General features: G+C 51.3%; 2 protein-coding genes across 2 annotated transcripts in view; one reads left to right on the top strand and one right to left on the bottom strand.

Moving 5' to 3' along the window:
• Positions 1 to 948: 948 nt before the first annotated feature.
• LOC135310793 (dnaJ homolog subfamily B member 5-like) lies at positions 949 to 13,932 on the top strand. The gene is made up of 3 exons (XM_064439771.1): positions 949 to 1,159; positions 3,501 to 4,098; positions 13,698 to 13,932. The coding sequence occupies exons 1-3, from the start codon at positions 949 to 951 to the stop codon at positions 13,930 to 13,932; spliced, it is 1,044 nt and encodes a 347-aa protein (XP_064295841.1).
• A 5,153-nt stretch (positions 13,933 to 19,085) lies between these two features.
• The window catches only part of LOC135310792 (transitional endoplasmic reticulum ATPase-like), a 36,308-nt gene continuing 32,996 nt past the window's right edge, over positions 19,086 to 22,397 (bottom strand). The window contains exon 17 of the mRNA XM_064439769.1: positions 19,086 to 19,533. Within this exon, the coding sequence (XP_064295839.1) occupies positions 19,428 to 19,533 (106 nt within the window). The 3' untranslated portion in view covers positions 19,086 to 19,427. The remainder of the gene's footprint in view (positions 19,534 to 22,397) is intronic.

Genomic DNA, 22,397 nt, shown 5'->3' with positions numbered 1-22,397 from the left:
GAATAGACAGGGATCGGCGACCGGAAGATTACGGGATGTGACGGAAACATAGACTCCTCCCCATAGGAGTGGCAGGAACAGGAACCGCAAGAGCTATATAAGCGTGTGACGCAGCTAAATAGACGGACATTTTGCATCCATCATATTGATGTCTGTGCATCACTGTCCCCAGGGTGGGTAGAGCCCTGTGTCCCGGAGGTATGCGGCCCAAGATAAGTTCTCCCGTAGAAGCGTACAGCTACACAAAGCAAACAAACAAAAAAAAAGCCTCCCACCATCACAAGATGTTTCTGTCTAACAGCTTCATTCTCTCTTTGCTAAATACAAATTATGGCTCTGACATGCCAGAGGTGCTTATCTCCAGCTGAATGCCAATTGCTTTCACGAACAAAATGTTTGAAGTTCCTGTAAGGTGAAGGTGGCAGCATGGTCCCTGCTGCTGCTTTCAGCCTCCAGAAACCTGCTGTCATCACTCTACCTTGAGTCCCAGGTCCCAGGCTGGGAGAGAGCCGGGAGGAGGGACACACGGGACAGGACGATGGCTACATTTAGACACAGCTCAGCCCTCCTGGCTTGGTGAGGGGAGACAGGACAGGAACGCAGTCCTTGCCTGATGTTAGCAGTGGCATGGTCTGTATAATAAAGTCATGCCCTGGCTTGGGCTCTTCCTCTCCCTGTCAGCCTCAAAGATGCGTCTCCCCATCCCCACTGTGGGGCTTGGGGAGGTAAAACTGGAGCCAGGGCATGTCCTGGCACCGGGGCACTGACCTCTGGCAGAAAGCGTGGACTTGAGCCAGCTCTGGAGCTGTTGGCTGGTGGGACGCAGGGAGCGGCAGATCTGTGATAAGTGTGTCCAATCCCCAGCTGCCTGAGTGTGATAGTCACCTCACGAAGAGCTGTCTTTCTGCTTTCAGGAATAAGTATTTGGCTCCCAGCAGTGTTGCCGTCATGGGGAAGAACTATTACAAGATTTTGGGCATCCAGTCTGGTGCTGATGAGGATGAAATCAAGAAAGCCTACCAGAAAATGGACCTGAAGTATCACCTCGAAAAGATTAAAGACCCCAACGCTGAGGAGAAGATCAAGGAGATCGCAGAGGCTTATGATGTCCTGAGTGACCCCAAGAAACAAGCCATTTATGACCAGTATGGGGAGGAAGGTAAGGGGATGAGCGCTGCTGCTTGAAGGTAGGGGTGCTTGGTCCAAATAGGCTTTTATAGGTGAGGGAGTGTTTTCACACCCTCGGCGCAGCTGGAGCTGTCCTCGTGATTCATGCCTTCCTCCAAAATGGGGCTGATAGCCACAGAATCAGGGAGATCAAAGGCTCTGCCAGTGCCAGAAATTGCCTCTCAACCCGCTTCTCCCTGGGCTGCTCCATTTTTCCAACCCGCCACCCTGCTTCCCAGGATGGCTGGGCTCTCCCTGCCCTCTGCCCCAAAGCCTGGCAGCTGGCTGAGGTGATGGGAGTGGAAGGAGCTCACCTCCTGAATCATACCTGGGGTAATTCATTAGCAATCTTTTAATTAACCTAAATTTCCCAGTGGAGAAGTATTGCTTTTGCCTGCATTTCCCCCCATATTTGGGTGCCGGTACCGCTGTCCTTCTTGGTGCAGGCTGACCTACAGGATTCAAAGCTTTTCCCAATTTAAATAATAGGTCCTTGTTTTGAAACCAAGCAGCTGCTGTTGTCTGGGGGTTGGCACAGAGGAGGAGCGCTACTCCACTGCAGGTGGCCTTATTAGTCTAAGATGGAAAAGTGCAACCCCATTCGAGGAGAGTGCCGAATAGCATCTGCGTTAATCAGCCCAGGGCTTGGGTGCTTAGAAGAGCAGGAGGTCTGGCAGGAACAGGCTGCTGGGTGGAAGACACAGCCCTTCTCGTGGGGCCAGCGGGCAAGTGCACCCCTAATGAGCCACCAGCAGAATTAACTAGTGGTGTGTTAATTCTCGACTCATTAGTTATGTCAGGGCTATGATGGATGCACCCGAGCCATGTGATTTGCTGTGGTGTAAAATGAGAAGTTGTCTCAAGTAAGAAACGAGCCTTTCCCTGGATGTGCCACTGAAATTAGACCCTGCTTGGGCTGCCATCACAGGGTTAAAGGTAAAACCTCCTGGCTGTACAGTCTGTTAGTGACAGGGGCTCGCTGGGCAAAATTCCCATCACCAGAGACAGCTAAAATAAGAGCGAGTTAAGGAGAGAGGGAAGAGCAGCCCCCTCCTTACAGCGGGATGGGGAGTACTGGCAAAACCAAACTCCATCGGCGTTTTGGGGAACTGGCGCTGGTCACACGCAGAAAGCCAGGGCAGAAATGAGATGAAAGACATGAAAAGGTTTTGTGGTTGGAGAGAGGAGGACAGAGATGCCACTGAGCTGGTCAGACCTGTCATGGGACAGGGACTGCCATCCACCTCCCAGGCAGTGACTTCCAGACCAGTCATGGTCCATGGCCCCACACACCTTTTGTTTCCCATCAGGTGCCTTTTTTTTTGAGCAATATGGTCTGGGGATTGGCATTTCAAGGGGCTTCTTGGTCCCACATGCTGGGGTGGGTGAGGTGAAGTGAAAGGGCCCCCACCCCAGGACAGAAACTTAATCGATCAGAAAAGATCCCCAAACTTGCCCGCTTTGTGCTTGTCCCCCTTCTATCTCCCACTGTGAGGGGCTGGCATGAGGGACAGCCCATCAGAAATAGTCCTTCACAGTCACCGGAGTGCCCTGAAAATAGTTCTTGAGTCCTTAACCCTTCCCAGGCCCTTATAGTCAAAAATAGCCTTGCAGAGCATGTGTGACCTCTTTGGAAGCCAATTGTCATGTGCCTTGGCTGCCTGTGACTTGGAGGGAGGGGGTTGCAGTGCTATAAGGCTCTGCCTGAGGTCTGTCAGGGGAGTTTCCCACAGGAATGGTTGCCAAAAGAGCCAAACCTTGAACTTACCTGACATTTTATACATTCTGTAAACAGAGAGCTGTATCCCTCCCGCTGCGTGCTGACATGGAGGTCTGCTGACCTACACCTGCTCTGCCACAAAAAGTCATGGTCACTTGCTGAGCTCAAAAAACTTTTCTCACATGCTGGACGTGATGCTCCTGGACCACAGCCATCAGTGCAGCCCAAAAGACAGCTATTTGGGCAGAAGGGTGCCTGCCCATGGGGAAAAATGGAGATGGGCTGGTCAGGAAATGTTTTAAATGAAAAGGCCATTAATTGGGTAGAGAGAACAAAACAAGTGCTCAGTCAGGGTAGCAGGGACAAATCCTGAACAGCTTTTGAGCTTGCTGGGTGTAGGGGCAGGACTGTGTGCCATGGTTTGAGGTGGTGCCTTCCTGGCCCACAGTCTCTTCAGGTGGCTGGGCTGGAGGGGGTGACCTGCACCCCCAGGAGCTGCTGGAAGGGCTGCCTGGAGCCAGCAGAGACCTTGCTCCTGTGTGGAAAGTATGGTCCCAGCACGGCATCTGTCCACAGGGAGCATTAATGTCTCATCTTCCCCCTTCTCTTCCAGGTCTCAAAACTGGAGGTGGCTCTTCAGGTGGCTCAGGGAACACTTTCCACTACACCTTCCACGGAGACCCCCATGCCACCTTCACATCCTTCTTTGGAGACTCCAACCCTTTTGATATCTTCTTCGCTAGCAGCCGCTCCCAGGTGTTCAATGGCTTTGACCAGGAAGATATGGATATCGATGAAAATGATGACCCTTTCAGTGCCTTTGGCCGGTTTGGCTTCAATGGCATTAACGGGGTTTATCAGTGGCACCAGGAGTCCCTGCACATGCGGAGAAAGGTCCAAGACCCACCCATCATCCATGACCTCAAGGTGTCCCTGAAAGAGATCTACCACAGCTCCACCAAGAGGATGATGATCATCCGCAGAAGGCTCAACGCTGATGACAGAACCATGCAGACTGAGGATAAGATCCTAAACATTGTCATAAAACGGGGTTGGAAGGAGGGAACCAAAATCACGTTCCCCAAAGAAGGGGATGCCACCCCAGACAACATCCCTTCTGACATCATCTTCATCCTCAAGGACAAGCCTCACTCACACTTCAAGAGGGACAGGACAAACGTGGTCTACACCACAAACATCAGTCTTAAAGAGGTGGGTATCGGCAGGAAATCCCGTGGGGTGGGAGGTGGCACTGGGTCATGGCATGTGGAGCCAAGAAGGGAGTCAGTCCTTGCCCTGTGCTGATGAGGAAGGACAAGGTAGGTCATGAGAGACATGAGCAAAGAACTCTGCAGAAAGGAGCTGTAGAGGCCAACTCGTACTTGGTTTTGGAGACGCTCAACCGCTGTGCCAGGTGTAAGACATGGGTGCTGCAGTCCCTGCTGAACACACCTTGATTCTTGGGCCAATACAGGTGATATTTACCCATTTTCTCCCTTCCCCATGTCTTGTCCTTCCATTTTAGTGTATTCACATGTGGAAGAGAGCCCAGATCCTCTGTAGGAACAAGGGAAAACCCAAGTTTGCTGGCATGAGTCTGGTCCCTGCTTGTTCTCGTAGACGAGCCTGCTGTGGCTTAGGTAATGTCCAGGATAGTGCTGGGTGTGGAGTAAGTGAATGTGGCCTCCTGTGACAGCACCAGAGATCTCATCACCCTTATTGGATGCAAGCTGTGGGATAGAAAAACAACCCACAGAAACACAGAACTGAGGCCTTGATATGCGGGACAGAAGGTCAGGGGCACAGCTGGAGCACCGAAGCAGGAGAGCGCGCTTATCTATGTTTATACCATATGTGGAGCTAGTGTGATAGAACACATCCAGAGGTGGAGAGAAGGGAAAAATACTAGCTCAGGAGGCAGACTATATTAAGGCTGATCTTTTGTGAATAAACGACTTTGGCTTTGCTTGTGCATGAATATGGAGTCCGTGTCATGAATCGCCACAAATGGTGCCCTGTGTGAGGAGTGACGAATCGACCTAAGAAGGTGAACCGGTGGCGAGCCCCACAGGACTGAAGTGCTGCTGAAAGGAAGCAGGAGCCGGCTGGAATCCCTCATCGACTGAGGTGTGCTGTGGGGAACTATGGGGAGTAATATATTGGCCAAAGTCAGTACTGAGCCTAATGGAAGGATTCCTACAAAAGCACAAGGCTGATATCGACCCACAGTCATTAAAGAGAATTTTGAAGTGGGTATCGATAAACTGTGAGGGGGTCGATGCAGTTAACATTTTTAACTCTGAAACTTGGGACGAAGCAGGAGTTAAATTGTGGGATAGAGCAACAAGGTCAGATAAAACTGCAGTGGATCTCTTAACTCCCTGGAGACAAATATTATAGCTTATGCGCAAGCAGGAAGCTAGTTACCGAGATGCCGGAGAGTGTGAGTCCGACGCTCTACCCACTGCCCCCCAATGCCAGCTAAATCCAAGGTCCCAGAAAAAAGGAAAGATACCCAATGTAAGACTCAAGTTTGCCTAGGGTTCTCAAACAGTGATGATGACCCTGATTACCCGTTTGATCCTGGACCCATTGACCCAGAGAAAGAACCTGATTTGTACCCCCCTGACCCACATGATCAATGGCATGCGATCCATAAAGAGACATTAGCTGCTGGGGATCATGATCTGGCTGCAAAGATTGTAGCCCCTGTCATCTATGAACCCAACCAACAACCGAGATGGGAAGGACTTAACTTTTCCATTATTAAGGAAATGCGATGAGGAGTGATGGAATATGGACTGGGATCCCCATATTCAAGGAACATGTTAGGGTCAATCATGAAATCTCTTACCCTGGTGCCCCATGATTGTCTACAACCCTGCAAGGGCTATTTGTTTTACCTGGCGTTATTGATTCAGATTACTCTGGTGAAATCAAAATTATGGCCTGGACTCCCACCCCACCCTGCACTATTGTGCAAGGCTCACGAATAGCCCAGTCAGTCTACTTTAATGCCCATCCCCCACAAACCACTAACACAGTACGAGGGTGTCAAGGCTTTGGATCAACAGGAGCCCCGCATATTTTGTGGGCCCAAACAGTGAGTGCCACGTGCCCCATGCTGCACTGTACCCTGACGACGAAAGACAAGAAATCTATACAATTAGCCAGTATTATTGACACTTGTAGCTGTACGCTTCTACGGGAGAACTTATCTTGGGCCGCATACCTCCGGGACACAGGGCTCTACCCACCCTGGGGACAGTGATGCACAGACACCAATATGATGGATACAAAATGTCCGTCTATTTAGCTGCGTCACACGCTTATATAGCTCTTGCGGTTCCTGTTCCTGCCACTCCTATGGGGAGGAGTCTATCTTTCCGTCACATCCCGTAATCTTCCGGTCGCCGATCCCTGTCTATTCCCCTACAGACACTGGTGCTGATGTCACCGTCATCTCTAAAGAACTGTGGCCCAAAGGCCGGCCTCTGGTGCAACTTGGGGAAGCTTTAACTGGAATTGGCGGGAATGCTTTACCTTTGCAGAGTAAAAACATGATATTAATCAAAGGGCCTGACAAACATGTAGCGTCGGTGCGCCCGTTTGTATTAGCAACACCAACTACATTATGGGTACGGGACTGTATGTGTCAGTGGGGAGCGCAAATTGGGTCAAATTTATCCTGAGGGCCACTGCGGCGCATGCCACCTTAGAATTTACATGGACAACACAAACTCTGGTACGGGTGGAACAGTGGCCCCTGCCTGTTGTCAAATTGTGCCATTTACACAAATTAGTTGACGACTAATTACATGCAGGACACATAGTACCTGCCACTAGTCCATGGAATTCACCTGTGTTTGTAATTCAGAAGAAAAGTGGTAAATGGCGTCTCTTACATGACCTAAGGAAAATTAATGCTGTAATGGAGGATATGGGTGTGCTACAACCAGGCATGCCGTCACCTGCCATGATCCCCCGCAATTGGCATGTTACTATTATTGATTTAAAAGACTGTTTCTTTACAATTCCTTTGCATCCTAACAATGCCCCTAAATTTGTGTTTTCAGTCCCTTCCATTAATATTAGTGAGCCCCACAAATACTATCATTGGGTAGTGTTGCCACAAGGCATGAAAAATAGCCCTACGATATGTCAATGGTTTGTAGCGAAAGCCCTGTCCCCAGTACGTGAACAATTTGCTGAAGCACTTATCTATCACTATATGGATGATATCCTTATAGCCACAGAATCTGATGAATATATGCAAATGACCTTAGCGTTTGCATCCCACCAAATAAAGCAGGCCGGTCTGCAAATTGCACCAGAGAAGATTCAACAGGTGAGACCATGGCAGTATGTAGGGTGGAGAATAACAGAACAAAAAATCAGGCCACAACATGTAAAAATCCAAACTAATGTCAAGACACTTCATGATTTACAAAAACTCTTAGGTGCTATTAATTGGGTTCGACCTCTGTTAGGTATTACGAATCATGAATTAAGCCCTTTATTTTCTCTAATGAAAGGCAGCCCTGAGCTTTTATCACCTCGCGTTTTAACCCCTGAAGCAACGGTGGCACTTACAAAGGTTTCTGATGCTATTTCGCGTCAAGCAGATCGTGTCTGTCCTGAACTACCCTTTCAACTAGTCATCTTGAATCCATCTACCCAGCCATATGCGCTGCTTTATCAGTGGGATGCAACACGCAATGACCCCTTAGTGATAATCGAATGGATATTTCTTGCTAATCAGTTACATAAGACCGTCGTGACGCGTCCTGAAAGCTTTGCCCTGCTAATTATGAAAGGACGACAACGACTCAGAGTATTAGCAGGACAAGATATTGCCAGAATCATTGTACCAGTGTCGTCACATATGTTACAGTATTTGATGCAAACTTCTCTAGACTTTCAAACAGCTTTAGTAGACTTTCCTGGTCAGCTAGATAATCATAACCTGAGCCACAAGTTGATCCAACATGACTTTATATTATATGAAACCCCAAACAGAAGCCACATACCTCTATCAGCCCTCACCGTATTTACTGATGGATCAGGTCGAACCGGCCGGGCAGTTATTGTGTGGAAAGATCCATGTACTCAAACTTGGTTGTCAGATATCAGCCATGCTGATGGTTCTCCACAAATTGTGGAACTTGCTGTAGTAGTCCAAGCTTTTCAACTTTGGCAAGAACCAGTCAATATTGTAACAGACTCAGCTTATGTAGCTGGGCTAGTGTCTCATTTAGAAAATGCATGTTTGCGGGATGTTTCTCATCCGCTATTATTCCACTATCTATTCCAGCTGTCCCGTCTTTTGAATGACAGAAAAGAACCTTATTTTACTATGCATATTAGAGTGCATACGACTCTCCCCGGCCCTTTGGTTGAAGGCAACCGGTGAGCAGATGCTCTGACCATGCCTGTTCAAGTACTCCCCAATATGATGGAACAAGCCTGGATTTCCCATGCGTTTTTTCACCAAAATGCAAAAGTGTTACAAAAAATGTTTTCTTTGACATCTGTACAAGCCTGTGACATTATTAGTGCTTGTCCAGACTGTCAACACTTCTTTAGCACAACATCATGCACAGGCGTTAATCCTAGGGGACTGACTTCCTTAGAATTATGGCAAACAGATGTTACTCATTTTCCAACATTTGGTCGCTTGAAATATATTCACGTTTCTGTTGATACCTTCTTGGGAGCAATTTTCGCTTCTTGTCATGCCGGAGAAAGAGCCTGAGACGTAATCAAACACTTTACCTGTGCCTTTGCATCCTTAGGTATCCCGCGTATAATTAAGACCGATAATGGCGCAGCCTATATCTCACATCGTCTACTAACCTTTTTTCAAGACTGGGGGGTGAAACACATCACAGGTATTCCTCACTCCCCCACAGGGCAAGCCATCATTGAATGAGCACATAACACCTTAAAACGCATGTTGTTACAACAAAGCGGGGGAGCTGGAACCTTAACTCCACAAGAGTGTTTAGCAAAAGCACTGTATGTCCTTAACTTTTTGAATTTTTCCGATACAAGTCCCCCCATTAGCCGACACTATCTCTCTCTGCAAACAGACCGGCAGAGCATTGAAGGAAAGGCATAGGTCCTTGTATGAAATTTAGAATCTGGGATAATGGAGGGTCCCTTCCCCCTAATAACATGGGGGAGAGGTTATGCTTGTGTCTCCACAGGGTCAGGACCTCGCTGGATCCCAGCCCGTTGTGTTCAGCCATATTGGTATCAACCCTCAACAGAAAATTCCGCATCGGAACAACCAAACCCTGCTGAAGGAAAATGAAGATGCTCTGTTTGTTGATTGTATTATAATCTGTTCATGTAACGGGGTATGTTCTTGGCCAGGGTTACCCAAGCTGCCATCATCTAATAATGTTTGGATAACACTGGTGAAAGCCATAAGTCAAGACTCTTTCATTCTGAACCTATTCACAAAAGTATTCAGCTGCTAGAACAAAACCTGCAGAAACTGCAAATGATTGGAGTTGGCTTGATCAGCTCGTTAGTAAGTTCTGCCTGGGTGGATGGGTAAAAATCCTTGTGAAGTATGTAATCTTTTGCACTGGAATGTTTTTGCATATTGTTATCTGTATCCCATGCTTATTACAATGCTTACAATGTTTAGTAGATAAATCTCTGAAAACCATATTGATAGCTGAAAAAGAAGGGGGAATTGTGGAACAAGTGAATGTGGCCTCCCGTGACAGCACCGGAGATCTCATCGCCCTTGTTGCATGCAAGCCATGGGATAGAAAAACAACCCACAAAAACACAGAACTGAGGCCTTGATATGCGGGACAGAAGGTCAGGGGCACAGCTGGAGCACCGAAGCAGGAGAGTGCGCTTATCTATGTTTATACCATATGTGGAGCTAGTGCGATAGAACACATTCAGAGGTGGAGAGAAGGGGAAAATACTAGCTCAGGAGGAAGACTATATTATGGCTGATCTTTTGTGAATAAACGACTTTGGTTTTGCTTGTGCATGAATATGGAATCCGTGTCATGAATTGCCACACTGGGTACCTCTCCCCATGGACAGAGAGCAGGGTCATGTGGAGAAAGGTGGTACCTTGCCCTCGCTGAGCAATGCTTTAGCCAAAACCAGCTGTTTTCTTTGGTTCTGGCTTCCCTAGATAAAGAACCAAATAAATGAAATATTCAGGCAGTGAGCAAAACCCAACACATCCAGGCTGTCAGTCATGGCGGTCACAGCCGGGCTGAATGCATCAGAGCCAGCAAGCTGCATGAAGGTGGGAGAGGAAGGGGACATTACCCAAGTACAAGATGTGCCATTTCACCACCACTGCTGTATAACTACTTTTTAATAAATCCCAGCTGGCAGCTGCATTTAACATTGATGTTTTTGGCAGCTGCCCTTTACTGTTCCTTTCAGACTGTAGACGCTGTCTGTCTTCTTAATGGCTGATTTTTTTTCCCCCTGAAGACAGATTTATGCTCTCAAATGCATTTAATAGAAATAAGCTCAACAGGCCAGACCTAGGGTAGGGAAACATGAGCTCATTAGTGTGCCAGTGAGTCAGGAGAGCTTTGCAATGGCTCTGTGTCCCAGCTGGGGCTGTGACCAGGTGTACTGGGGGCAAGGGGCAGCCAATGTGGGTCAGGCAGATTTGGGTGCTCCTGGAGCAAATGCATCTCAGGTTAACCTGCAGACTCAGGAGTTGAACTTCCTTCACAGTGCAGTGCAAAGGTTTATGCCTGCGGTGGCTGGATCCCCTGGCCACTCCAGAAATATGCAGGAAAGGCTGCCTTATTTATGGAATTGTGCATGCCATATCTCAGATATTTCCTTCTGTGCATTCCCCCATCTGTAAAATTAACCCCAAGCTGGCTGTCCTGATGTCCAGACCATGTTAGCCCAGGCTCATGCACTGCTCAGGCTGGAGGGACTCTTGCCTGGAGTTGCCCTTTGAGCAGCAAGCAGAGAAGCCTGCTCTGGCCCTGTGTGCTACTGCACCAAAAGTGCTGGTGCTGGGCCCAAGGAAGCCCTGGCTCTGCCATGCTGAGCAGTTCCCCAGCTGCCCCACATCCACAGGGTGCCTGTGATCTCCATCCAGCTGCCTGTGAGCAAGGCGTGCATGCTGGCATTTGGTTTGCATGATGAAGTCACAAAGAGAGACTGGTGGAAATTGCTGGTCCAGGCAAGTTCCTCATCTCTTTGAGCTGGACTGTCTGGTCTCTGTCCTCCCTCACCACAAACCCAACGTACTGGGCATCCTCAGGGAGCTGCTGGCCTGGCTGCCATGGCCAGCATGCTGCTTGCCAGGGCAGGGTGATACTTTGCTGCTTTTATCTTCCATGAGAAGTAGCTTAAGTGCTCCGAAGCACGAGCAGATGCTGGGAGCTCCCCGACTCCATATGCCATCATCTTGGTACATGACGGAGTGCCTCCGTACAACCTCTTCATCATCTGAGCCTATGGCCATAGCCTTGGGGGCTCTCCTTGCACCCTTCCTCCTTGTGAGTCTGTCTTTTTTTAGCCTGAGCTTTAGTCTTTGCTGCTGCCACAAGAGCAGCACAGCACAGTACAGGCAGGCAGAGCTGGCAGGTGATGGGTGCTGTGACCTGACTCATGGACATGCTGGAGACCCCTTGCCAGAATCCTGCTGCCATGGGGAGCAACACGCCTGGGGCTTGGGCTGGGGGCAGTCAGGAGAGCATCCTCCTCCTGGCTGCCCGGGCCCGGCAGCCTGCCCAGCTGCCTGCCTAATACCTGCCCTTAGCAGCCTTCAATTTTGCATCCTTTACCTAGCATCACCTTCCTCAAAGCATCCATGTGTCAGCGCCTGGCTGAGATGCAACTGGTGGTGACATTTCCCCCTCTCCTGGCTTTGCTGCAAGCGGAGGAGGACCTGCCACTGACCTAGATAAAGCTCATCTCTCAGCACAGTGCAGAGCTCAGCTATCAAACCCATGGTGATTTAATACCTAGGGATAAACTGAGCCTCTTTCTAGGATGCAGGGCAGCTCCTGCAGTTACTGCTGTTACTTCAGCAACCAGTTCCCCAAATGCCAATGAAGTTGGGCAAGAAGAATGAAAAACAGGAACATACAGCAGAGGAGCCTCTGGTTCTTGCATCTTGGCTTTAGGAAGGAAACATTAAGATCCCATCTGCCTTCGCTGTTACTGCCCGCTCCTGCTTGCATCCCCCTGTTTGTCCCATCCATGTGCTCCCATAGGGAGTTCCCGCTCTCCTTCCCATTTTATGGCTGGAGATGTCCTTTCCCTGGCACACATGGACCTGTGCAGCCCTCCATGGCACATGATGGTGGGCACAAACAAGCAGGAGGGCTCCAGCATCCTTGGGCAAGCGCAGGGCAGAAATGCAGTGATGTGGGGAGATGATCCTTCACTTGCCCCCCCAACCTGCTGGAGATCCAGCCAAGCACTTGCTGCTTGTAACTGAGCTGGCAATGGGCATCCTCTTGCAGCAAGAAAAGCTCTTACCAGGAGGAGACCCTGTGCAGAGCTGTGCAAGAAGATGGCCCCAGCAATCCTGTTCTCTGCTCACCAGAGCCCAAGAGCTGGCTCTGGCATGGTCCCTCTGCGATCGCTCTGGTGCAAAGCCCTGGCTCAGCTGCAGAAGCCGCAACCAATTGGCCCCAAGCCAGCAGCCATCATAAGAAGAGATGTTTCTCCTGTTGCTGCTCTGCCACCAGAGGCTTTTTCTGAGGAGAGGGATGCAGGACATCCCCCCATCTATCCCAGAAAAAGTATCCTCCTCCCCTTCCTTTGCAGGGTGTTTGGTGGGGGAGGAAAACAGGAAGGTTGGGACCCCCAGGACCCAGCTTGGAGGGCTGAGCGCTTTGTGTGCTGGGCAGGGACAAGTCTGTGCCAGCCCCCTGCCTGGGAAGCTTGAGGCTGTACCCCTGGCAAACACCCTCCCACCTGAAGCATCACTTCGCAGTTCTCTCCCTCAGCCTTTCTCCCTTGCCGAAAGCCTAGAGACGATTCTGCCCATGTGTACACCACAGCTGTCTATGTTATTTAAGGCCACAAGGATTTTCTTGCTGCATTCCCACGTCATGTGACTCACCAATGCAGGCCTGCTGCTGCTGGGGACTTGGGTACAATGGGGTGGCACCTATGAAACCAGCTCTTGGCTTTGCAACGGGGTCCAGTGATGGGGACCAGCCCCTCTGGGACATTGGCTTCCAGGAAAGCTCGGTGCTGTGCTGCAGCTGCACCACTATCCTGTGCCGGCATAACCTTTTGGGGGCTGTTTGGAGGGGAACACAGGATGCGGGCTGTGCTATATATAACCTCCAGCACCGGGCAGAGCTGCTGGGCTCCGGAGGGTGGCAGCTGATGAACTGCAGCGGCATCCGATGATCTCAGCTGGATTTTTGGCTGCCCAAGGTTGGGCAGTGAGGCCGGGGAAGGGGTGGGGCTAAATTTAGCCTGCCCTGTTGCTGCGAGTAGCTGGGTGCTTGCTGGTGGTGCCTCTTGGCGAGCCCAGGAGATGGGGAAGGGGGTCCTTCCCCCCCATGACGCTGGGGCAATCCTCTCCTGAGGCAGCCCTCTCCTGCATGGCTCCTGCAGCCCAATTTGGCTGACACCAGTACAGACCTGGTCTTGCACCAGTACAGACCTGGTCTTGCACCGGTGAGCATCAACCGCGCTGCTCATGGGCATCATCCAGAGCCAGGCAGTTTAACCTGGGGAGCAGCCGGTGGGGGGGACAAGGTGCGGCTGGTGGGGATGCTTTTGGGTGGCAGCCCCCTCTGACAGCATGCCCCTTCCCCTTCTCCCCATGGGCCTTATGTGGCTGCACCATGAACATTCCCACCATCGATGGGCGGGTGATCCCACTGCCCTGCAACGACATCATCAAGCCAGGGACAGTGAAGAGACTACATGGGGAGGGGCTGCCCTTCCACAAGGCCTCCAGCCAGCGAAGACACTTGATCGTGGAGGTCAAAATCCACTTCCCAGACAGAATAGCTCCCCAGACGAGACAGATCCTCAAGCAGCACCTCCCATGCTCCTAGAGACTGGGGACTGTCCTCCAAGCAGCAATACTGCAAACACACATGCATCTGGCCTGCACGAAGCAGAGGTGCTAGAGCACTTTCAAATGCAAACCCCACACCCCACACCCCACTTTCCCAAAATTCCCCTCCAACTCACCCCCCACCCATCCTTCTTGGCTCATTTTCTACTCTGGCAGCGAGGAGGCTCCTGCCCTGCCCATCACAGCTGTCCTGGCTGCCAAACTTTTTATTTTTTCCCCCAGGGGTCCAGCTCTTCTGCCTTGCACAAGCAAGTGGCATGGGCCCTTTGCCTGAGGAGGGGCATCATGTTCTGGATTTTTATATCACCTGCTTTTCAGGCCACTTTTCCCATGAGAGGCTGGACTTGTTGGGGTTCAGTGCAGTGTAAATAGGACTCTGCAGGATCTCACATCCCCACTGTTAGTTTTATCTTCCCCTCTTTAATACTTGCTGCTGTTTGGGGGTCCCAGCTGTACTGTGGTGCCGAGGAGACTGTCCCACGCATGTAAGGCAGGGGGATTGCTCCTGTCCACAGTGGCCCCCCTGGAGCCAGACTGTTTCTAACCTGGGACCATGGAACCTAGTCCAACCATGGTCTGCTCTCCAGTGCCAAGCTTACAACCAAGCCTCAGCTGTGCCAAACGATGGAGTGCAGAGCACTTGAGGACAGTCCCATCCAGCCTCCTGCCCCTGCCCAGAGCTGGGGCTGTCCCTGGTGCTAGTGGGCAGCTGGGCAGCACCTGCCTGCACCTGCTGCCTGCAGAGGCCCAGCCAGCAGGAGGAGGGGGGAAAAGCCCAGTGTGGAGCTTTCTTGTTCAAATGTGTTGAGTTTGCATTGCTGCTTTTTTTTAATTTAATATATATATCTACACACATATCGAGAGAGCGCTTTTTAGATAAACTAGATAAACTCCATAAGGGTTTTTCTCTGCCTGTTTTGGGGTTCCTGGAGTGGTGCATCGTGTGTGTGTATGCTTGCATACATATGTACCACAAGCCTGGGTGCAAAAGCAGAACCAAGCGTGAGCAGTTGTGGTTTTCACTAGTGTTTGCATTCAATCTTTGGGATTTTAATAAGAGGAGGACATACACGTATATTTCTACAGGGACAATTCATTCAGGAGGTATTTCTGGGCATTAGGGTGGAGCTGAAAGGCGCATGAGGCAATCCGGCTTTGTTTTTAAATGCCGTATTTTTAAAAAACCTTTGGATTTCCATCAGGATAATTTTTATAGTTCTTACCTTTCTTGGCCCACTCTGCCTCATACCAGCTTTTTCCCCAGGAAGGGCTCCTACAGAGTAGGAGGCATGTTTGACCTGGCTTTGTATTGTATGGCTCCTCTTCCACTACAGCACTACTGAGAAAACCTCTGCCAGGAATCCTTTTTTCTAAAGAGGAAGCACTGACTTGAAACAGGGGGTCCTTCGGGGTTGTGTGTGTGTGTGTGTGTGTGTGTGAGGCATCCGTCGGGGCTAAGTGCACAGCTGTATATTGTAGCATATGTAGCAGGGAGGCTAGCCAATGCTGTGGCTCTGGCACAGGGCAAGGACACAGGTTAAGCACTACTTAATTTATTGCCCGGTTTGACCAGCGAGGGTATGCTGCTGGTTCCCTCTGCTGGTCCCTGTGGAATTCAATGTAGAGAAACCTGGTGAACACTGCTGGAGTGAGGAGACAGGTCAGCGTGCAGATGCAAGCTGCTTTGTTTTTCTCAGTTTTCTCAGTATTAAAAAAAATATACCTCCTTGGGGTGTATTGTGATAGAAGATGCTGTGCTCGCCCTGGCCTGGGCGCAGGCAGCAGGGTCAGGGAAGGGGCTCAACCTCCACTGGCACCGGGGGACCCCCATTGGGGCTCTGCATCCCCTTGGGGCTCCCAGGACGTGGCTGACAGGCAGCAGGATCAGGGGCTGGCTGAGGAGGGTCTGTGAGTAGTGGGGTAGTGCAGCCAGGGATGGGACAGTGAAGGTGGGCTCCTTGCTGGCAGAGGCTGCGCAAGGGGGCTGGAGAGACACTGGTGCCCAGCTATTCTTGGAGGGACCCTGGGGCTGGGCAAGAGGCAGCAGCACACATTGCACCCAGGGACATTCCCACTGATACCAGGAAAAATGTTTGTCCATAAGATGCCAAGCAGGAGCAGCTGCAAGGGCAGGTGAGGTGAGCCAAAACCCATGGGCATTGTGCCTTGGGAGGGGCATGGGTAGAGGCTGCCAAACCCCAAATGGAGGACATGGCTCACTGCCCCCCTGCTAGGCAAGAGCTCAGGCCCATGAGATCACCCCACAAAAACCTAACCCTGAAGCCCACACAGCAGACAGGGCTGGGAGCAGCTAATGGGCTGGGCAGACTGGGGGGCAGAGCCAGCACAGCCCCCCCAACCACAGGTGCTGACAATGCTGCCAGGGATGCCCATAGGGAGGGGATGCCCTTGGAGCAGGAACACCCATGGGGAAGGGATGCCCATGGGGCAGGGATGCCCATAGAGATGGCCCATAGGATAGACATGCTGGGTGTGGCCACTGCCTGCCCTCTACTGGCAGGAGCACCCTGCTGAGCCTGGAGAGTTTTGGGGTGCTGCAGGGCCCCAATCTCTTGGCTCAGGGATCAGCTGCCAATGCCAGGGCAGGGGGGGTCTCACATCCTGCACACACCATGGCTGGGCTGTGCATAGTCCTCTGTGGGGCCTGGCTGAAAGGCTGGGGCAGGGGGGACATGGCTCTGGAGCAATATGGGGAACACCAGGGGGGCACAAAGAGATCCTGACCATGGCAGTGATGAAAGGGCTCCCTCAGCTGCCCACCTCACTAATCCTGCTCCATCCAGGGTATGCCCCAGCTGACAGCACCTTTGGAGCTGCCCAGTCCCCCCAGCAAGGTGCTGGGTAGGGGAGTGTGCCGCAGGAAGGCTCTTGCCCATGCAGCTACCAGGGGTCTCTGCTGCAGGGGTGGCCTCTAGAAAAGGGGCACAGGCTGGGGCCAAACCCAGTCCCTGGTGCTGCCTGCTCTCCTGAGGCTGCCTGCTCTCCTGGGGCTGCAGGTTCAGTGGGGATGGGAAGACCCAGCCAAGCTCCCTGGCTGCTGCAGGTGCTGATTTGGGGGATACCCTCAGCCCCCCAGCAGATTTACACAGCTCCAGCACAGGGCAGATACTCTCAGCACTCCTGTGGGTGCTGTCCCCACCAGGAGCTATGTCCCAGAGGTGGCAGGGAAAAAAATGATGAGGGTTTCCAGCCCTCATGATGGATTTAATTAGCATTTGCAATTAGGAGAGGTGGCAGGGAAGGCTTTGGGCTGCTAGGAGCTGGGACACACACACCCCTACCATCCCATGCCCTGCTTGACCCAGCCTCCACAGCACACAGACACCAGGGTGGATCTGCTGGGGGCTTGCTGAGTGGTCACAGCCCCAAACTGGCAGGGAGGAAGAAATCTACCCACTACCAGAGCTGGGGAAGGCTTTTGGGCAGAGTTTCAGAGAGCTCCTGGTATGGGTACAGAACCTTCCTGGGTGGCTGAAAGCAGCTGGTTCCTGGTTCCCTCACTGGCCAGAGCTGCCTCTCTCAGAATTGCACTGATGAACAGGTAGGACACGATGAAAGCAAAGCCACCCTGCTTGGAGGAGCACAGAGCAGCAGGGAGAAGTGCAGACAGGGAAGCAGCCCTGGAGTGAAAGTTTCCAGGTGCCAGTTATCCCTGAAAGGGCTGGCGTCAGGCAGGGGAAGTGCCAGCCCTCCCTGCTTGGCTCTCCTGGCCCCTGGGAGTCTGCCTACAAGAGGGACAGGCCACCCTCAACCCCACTTTCTCTGCAGCACAGAACAGAGGTGGCATAAGGATGGGGCAAAAGTGGTGCTGACAGGCAGATGGCTCTGAAGTAGGACAGAGCACCTGAGCAGGGGCTACCCACCCTCCCCAGGGGCTTACATGGCCTCCTACCACAGCAGGAGGTTGTGCTATTTAAATGCAGTGTTCCCCATTTCAGTGTTTTTCTCCCTGTTGCTATGCACAAGCCCTCCTCTCATGGGTAGTCCCATCCTTCTGCCATTTTGAGATGAGACTCGCCTCACCTTTCTCCCCTTAAATCTAGCCAGGTTGATGGAGCCCTCCTAAATCTGCCAGGCTTTGAGGCTGAAACTCCCACTGTCCAGGCCCCGCACAACTCCTGCCGCAGGAGAGGTTGCCCTCTCCAGCATGGCTCAGCTCCAAAGGCCTGGGGCACCTTTCCGCCACACAATCTACATTTAAGCCTCTTTGCAGAAATTCTCAGTTCCTGCACTCCCCCTAAAAGCCAACAGCACGTGGCCACTCTGTGCGTCCTATGGCTACTGCCTCAAACAGGCTCTCCCCTTTTGTTCAGGGCTGGGCTGTATCCAAGCTGCCACACTGCTCCTGTGTGCATGATGGGACCAGACCCAGGTCTTTTCTCATATAAAACACTGAAGTACAGCAGTAGCACATTTTTCAGTTCAGAGAAGGGAAAATAAACCAAGGAGCAAGGTGGCAACCTGTAAGTGGAAAGGAAGGATAAGAACCATGATCAGAACCCGACTACTGAGTATGAGGCACAACAAGAGGCAGGCTGGCAGCAGAGAGCCAACCCTGTCATCAGAAACCCAAAGGAATGTATGAAACATTGCAGGGGAAGGGAGAAATCTCTCCACAGAGCCTGATGAACAGTGCTGCTGCAGCATCAGAAGAGGAAGCTCCCCTCTTCCCTAATCATAGCAGGGTTACGCTGCACCACAAACTCCAGAGACAGCCCAAGAGCCCCCTTGTGCCTGCCTTCAGGCAGGGCAGGTAAAACAGGGATTGCTGGAGAAGTCCTTTGCTGCAGAGGAGCCAAAGCAGCAGGAGACTTGACAGCTCAGGGCCAGCATCGGAGAAGCAAGAGATACCTGCTACCATGCTCTCTTACTTGATGCTTCCTACCAAACTAGGGCAGGGGAGAGAAACTGCCAAACCAATTTCTGCTATTAACTTGGGCTAAGAGGCACAAGAATGAAGAGCAACCTCGAATGCACCAGGGAAGCGCACATACAGATGAGCTGCGCCAGACTGAGGAGTGCTCAGATAGCATGTGAGACATGGAGTTTACAGAGATGGGACAAGCTACACTGCACCAGTCCCACACAAAGGAATTACCAGGACCTGGCTAGTTTTGTGGGATTTTTATTATTTTTTTTTAATTATTTTTGTGGGATATTTTTTATACAGGCTAGCATTGTACTCTTTACTAAAGCTGCTGATTCTGCCACATAAACTAGAACAGAAATTTCCCAGAAATTGTCAGTTCCCCTCCTTATTAATTCACTGTCTGCCTCCCAACTGAACACCGGTCTGGATTTGTGTTTGCAGAAAACATTCCCTGTACAAAGTGTGACATGTGGCTACACTGTTCTGACTGAGGAACGAAGAAGCCGAGAGTCCACTGAACACTGAATTTTTCCCTGTAAAATGCAGCCTGATTTGGAGTTTGGTCCACATAGGACAGCGAGTTAACCGTAGAGGTCATCATCATTGTCTTCACTGTACACGTTGCCCCCGCTGCCACCTCCTGTGCCTTGACTCGGACCAGCGCCACCCTGGTTACCTGATGGGAACCTGTGTGCAGTGGTGCAGAAGGGGAGAGAAGAGATGCTGTTCAAAAGCCTCCTCACAGCTCAGCAACCATCCCCTCCCTCCACACCAACACCCTGGTGCCAAGTAAAACAGGCAGGAGAAACAGGATGAAGCCTTATGGCAGGTCATGCAAAAGGCTTATTATGACTGCTGGATGTCGCTCGTGTTAAAGGAAAAAAGGGTTGATGGACTTCAGGAACACTAAAAGAGCAGCTAAAACCGACCTGCAGCACAGCCTACACCTGCCACATGCTAAGCTGGGGAAAATGGAAGAATCATAAAGATTGGAAAAGACCTCCAAGATCATCAAGTTGAATCGTCAACCCAACACCACCATGTCTCCTAAACCATGCCCTGAAGTGCCACATCTACACGTTTTTTGAACACCTCCAGGGATGGTGACTCCACCACCTCTCTGGGCAGCCTGTTCCAATGCCTGACCACTCTTTCAGTAAAGAAATTTTTCCTAATATCCAATCTAAACCTCCCCTGACGCAGGTTGAGGCCATTTCCTCTTGTCCTATCACAAGTTACTTGGGAGAAGAGACCAACACCCACCTCAATACAGCCTCCTTTCAGGTAGTTGTAGAGAGCAATAAGGTCTCCTCTCAGCCTCCTCTTCTCCAGACTAAAGAATCCCAGATCCTTCAACCTCTCCTCATAAGACCTGCTCTCCAGACCCTTCACCAGCTTTGTTGCCTTTCTCTGGACACGCTCCAGCACCTCAGTGTCCTTGTAGTGAGGGGCCCAAAAATAAACACAGTATTCAAGGTGTGGCCTCACCAGTGCTGAGTACAGGGGCACGATCACTTCCCTGCTCCTGTTGGCCGCCTTGGCCACCTGGGGACACTGCTGGCTCATGTTCAGCTGGCTGTCAACCAGCACCTCCAGGTCCTCCTCCACCGGGCAGCTTTCCAGCCGCTCTTCCCCAAGCCTGTAGTGTTGGATGGGGTTGTTGTGACCCAAGTGCAGGACCTGGCACTCGGCCTTGTTAAACCTCATAATTGGCCTCAGCCCGTCGATCCAGCCTGTCCAGGTCCCTCTGCAGAGCCTTCCTACCCATGAGCAGAGTGACACTCCTACCCAACTTGGTGTCATCTACAAGCTTACTGAGGGTGCACTCAATCCCCTCATCAAGATCATTGATAAAGATATTAAACAAGACTGGCCCCAACACTGAGCCCTGGGGAACCCCGCTCCTGACTGGCCACCAACTGGATTTAACTCTATTCACCACAACTCTTTGGGCTCAGCCAGCCAGCCACCTTTTACCCAGCAAAGAGTACACCTGTCCAAGCCATGAGCTGCCAGCTTCTCTAGGAGGATGCTGTGGGAGACAGTGTCAAAGGCTTTGCTAAAGTCCAGGTAGACAACATCCACAGCCTTTCCCTCATCCACTAAGCAGGTCACCTGGTCATAGAAGGAGATCAGGTTGGCCAGGCAGGACCTGCCTTTCATGAAGCCATGCTGGCTGGGCCTGATCCCCTGGTTGCCCTGCACTTGCCTGGTGAGCGCACTCAAGATGTATCACTCCATAATCTTCCCTGGTACTGAGGTCAGGCTGACAGGCCTGTAGTTCCCCGAATCCTCCTTCCAGCCCGATTTGTAAATGGGCGTCACATCGGCAAGCCTCCAGTTATCTGGGACCTCCCCTGTTAACCAGGACTGCTGATAAATAATGGATAGTGGCTCGGCGAGCTCCTCCACCAGCTCCCGCAGTACTCTAGGGTGGATCCCATTCAGTCCCATAGACATGTGAGCATCCAGGTGGAGCAGCAGGCCCTAAACTGCTTCCTCCTGAAATATGAGGGGTTTGTTCTCCAATCCGTCCTTGCCTTCCAGGTCAGGGGGCTGAATACCCTGGGGATAACTGGTCTGTCTATTAAAGACTGAGGCAAAGGCGGCATTTAGTACCTCAGCCTTTTATTCATCCTCAGTGGTGATGTTTCCCTCTGCGTCTAATAGAGGATGGAGATTCAACTTGGCTCTCTTTTTGTTGTTAATGTATTTCTAAAAACATTTTTTGTTATCCCTTACAACAGTGGCCAGGTTGAGTTCTAGTTGGGCTTTTGCTTGCCTAATTTTCTCTCTGCAACCTAGTTTAAAGCCCTCTTGATGAGCCCTGCCAACTCATGTGCAAGAATCCTTTTCCCCCTTTGAGACAGGTGAACGTCATCTGATGCCAGCAGGCCTGGTGCCATGTAAACCTCCCCACGATCAAATAAACCCAAAATTCCACCAATGGCACCAGCCGCTGAGCCACGTATTAATCAGATGAGTTTTCCTGTTCCTTTCAGTATTATTCTTCCCTGCCACTGACGAGTTTGAGGAAAACACTACCTGCGTTCCCGATCATTTGACCAGTTGCCCCAGCTCCCTGAAGTCCCTTTTAATTGCTCTTGGACTTCTCTCCGCAACCTCATCACTGCCCTCCTGCACAACCAAGAGCGGGTAGTAATCAGAGGGCCGTACCAGACCAGGGAGTTTCCTAGTAACATCTCTGACCCGGGCCCCACTGCCCTGTGGGATGGGTCTGGTCGGCATATTGGGCCCTCTGTCCCCCTCAGAAGGGAATCGCCTACAACAATTGCCCTCCTTTTCTTCTTAACAGAGGCGGTCATAATGCGTGGGGCTGACCGATTCTCCCTAGGCAACCCTCCGGTTGGACCTTCACCTACATCCTCATTTGCCTGGCCCTCAAGTTCCAGAGCCCCATACCTGTTGTGTAAGGGCAGCTGGGAAGGTGAAGGAGGCCGGGAGGGGATTCGCCTGCTGCCTCAAGCAGGGACCTGTTTCCATTCCCCCCATCTCTTAGGTTCCCTCCTTCTGCTATGTGGCAAGAGGGT

Source organism: Phalacrocorax carbo (assembly GCF_963921805.1).
Source record: "Phalacrocorax carbo chromosome W unlocalized genomic scaffold, bPhaCar2.1 SUPER_W_unloc_1, whole genome shotgun sequence".
NCBI classification, from domain to species: Eukaryota; Metazoa; Chordata; class Aves; order Suliformes; family Phalacrocoracidae; genus Phalacrocorax; species Phalacrocorax carbo.
Note: the sequence above shows the minus strand (reverse complement) of the source record. Positions and strands in the feature narration are given on the sequence as shown.

Coding starts and splice junctions, on each gene's coding strand:
- LOC135310793 (XM_064439771.1), top strand. CDS start 949: ATGGGGAAGAACTATTACAAGATTTTGGGCATCCAGTCTGGTGCTGAT. Junction 1,160..3,500: donor TGACCAGTATGGGGAGGAAG/GTAAGGGGATGA, acceptor CTTCTCTTCCAG/GTCTCAAAACTGGAGGTGGC. Junction 4,099..13,697: donor ACAAACATCAGTCTTAAAGA/GGTGGGTATCGG, acceptor CTTCTCCCCATG/GGCCTTATGTGGCTGCACCA.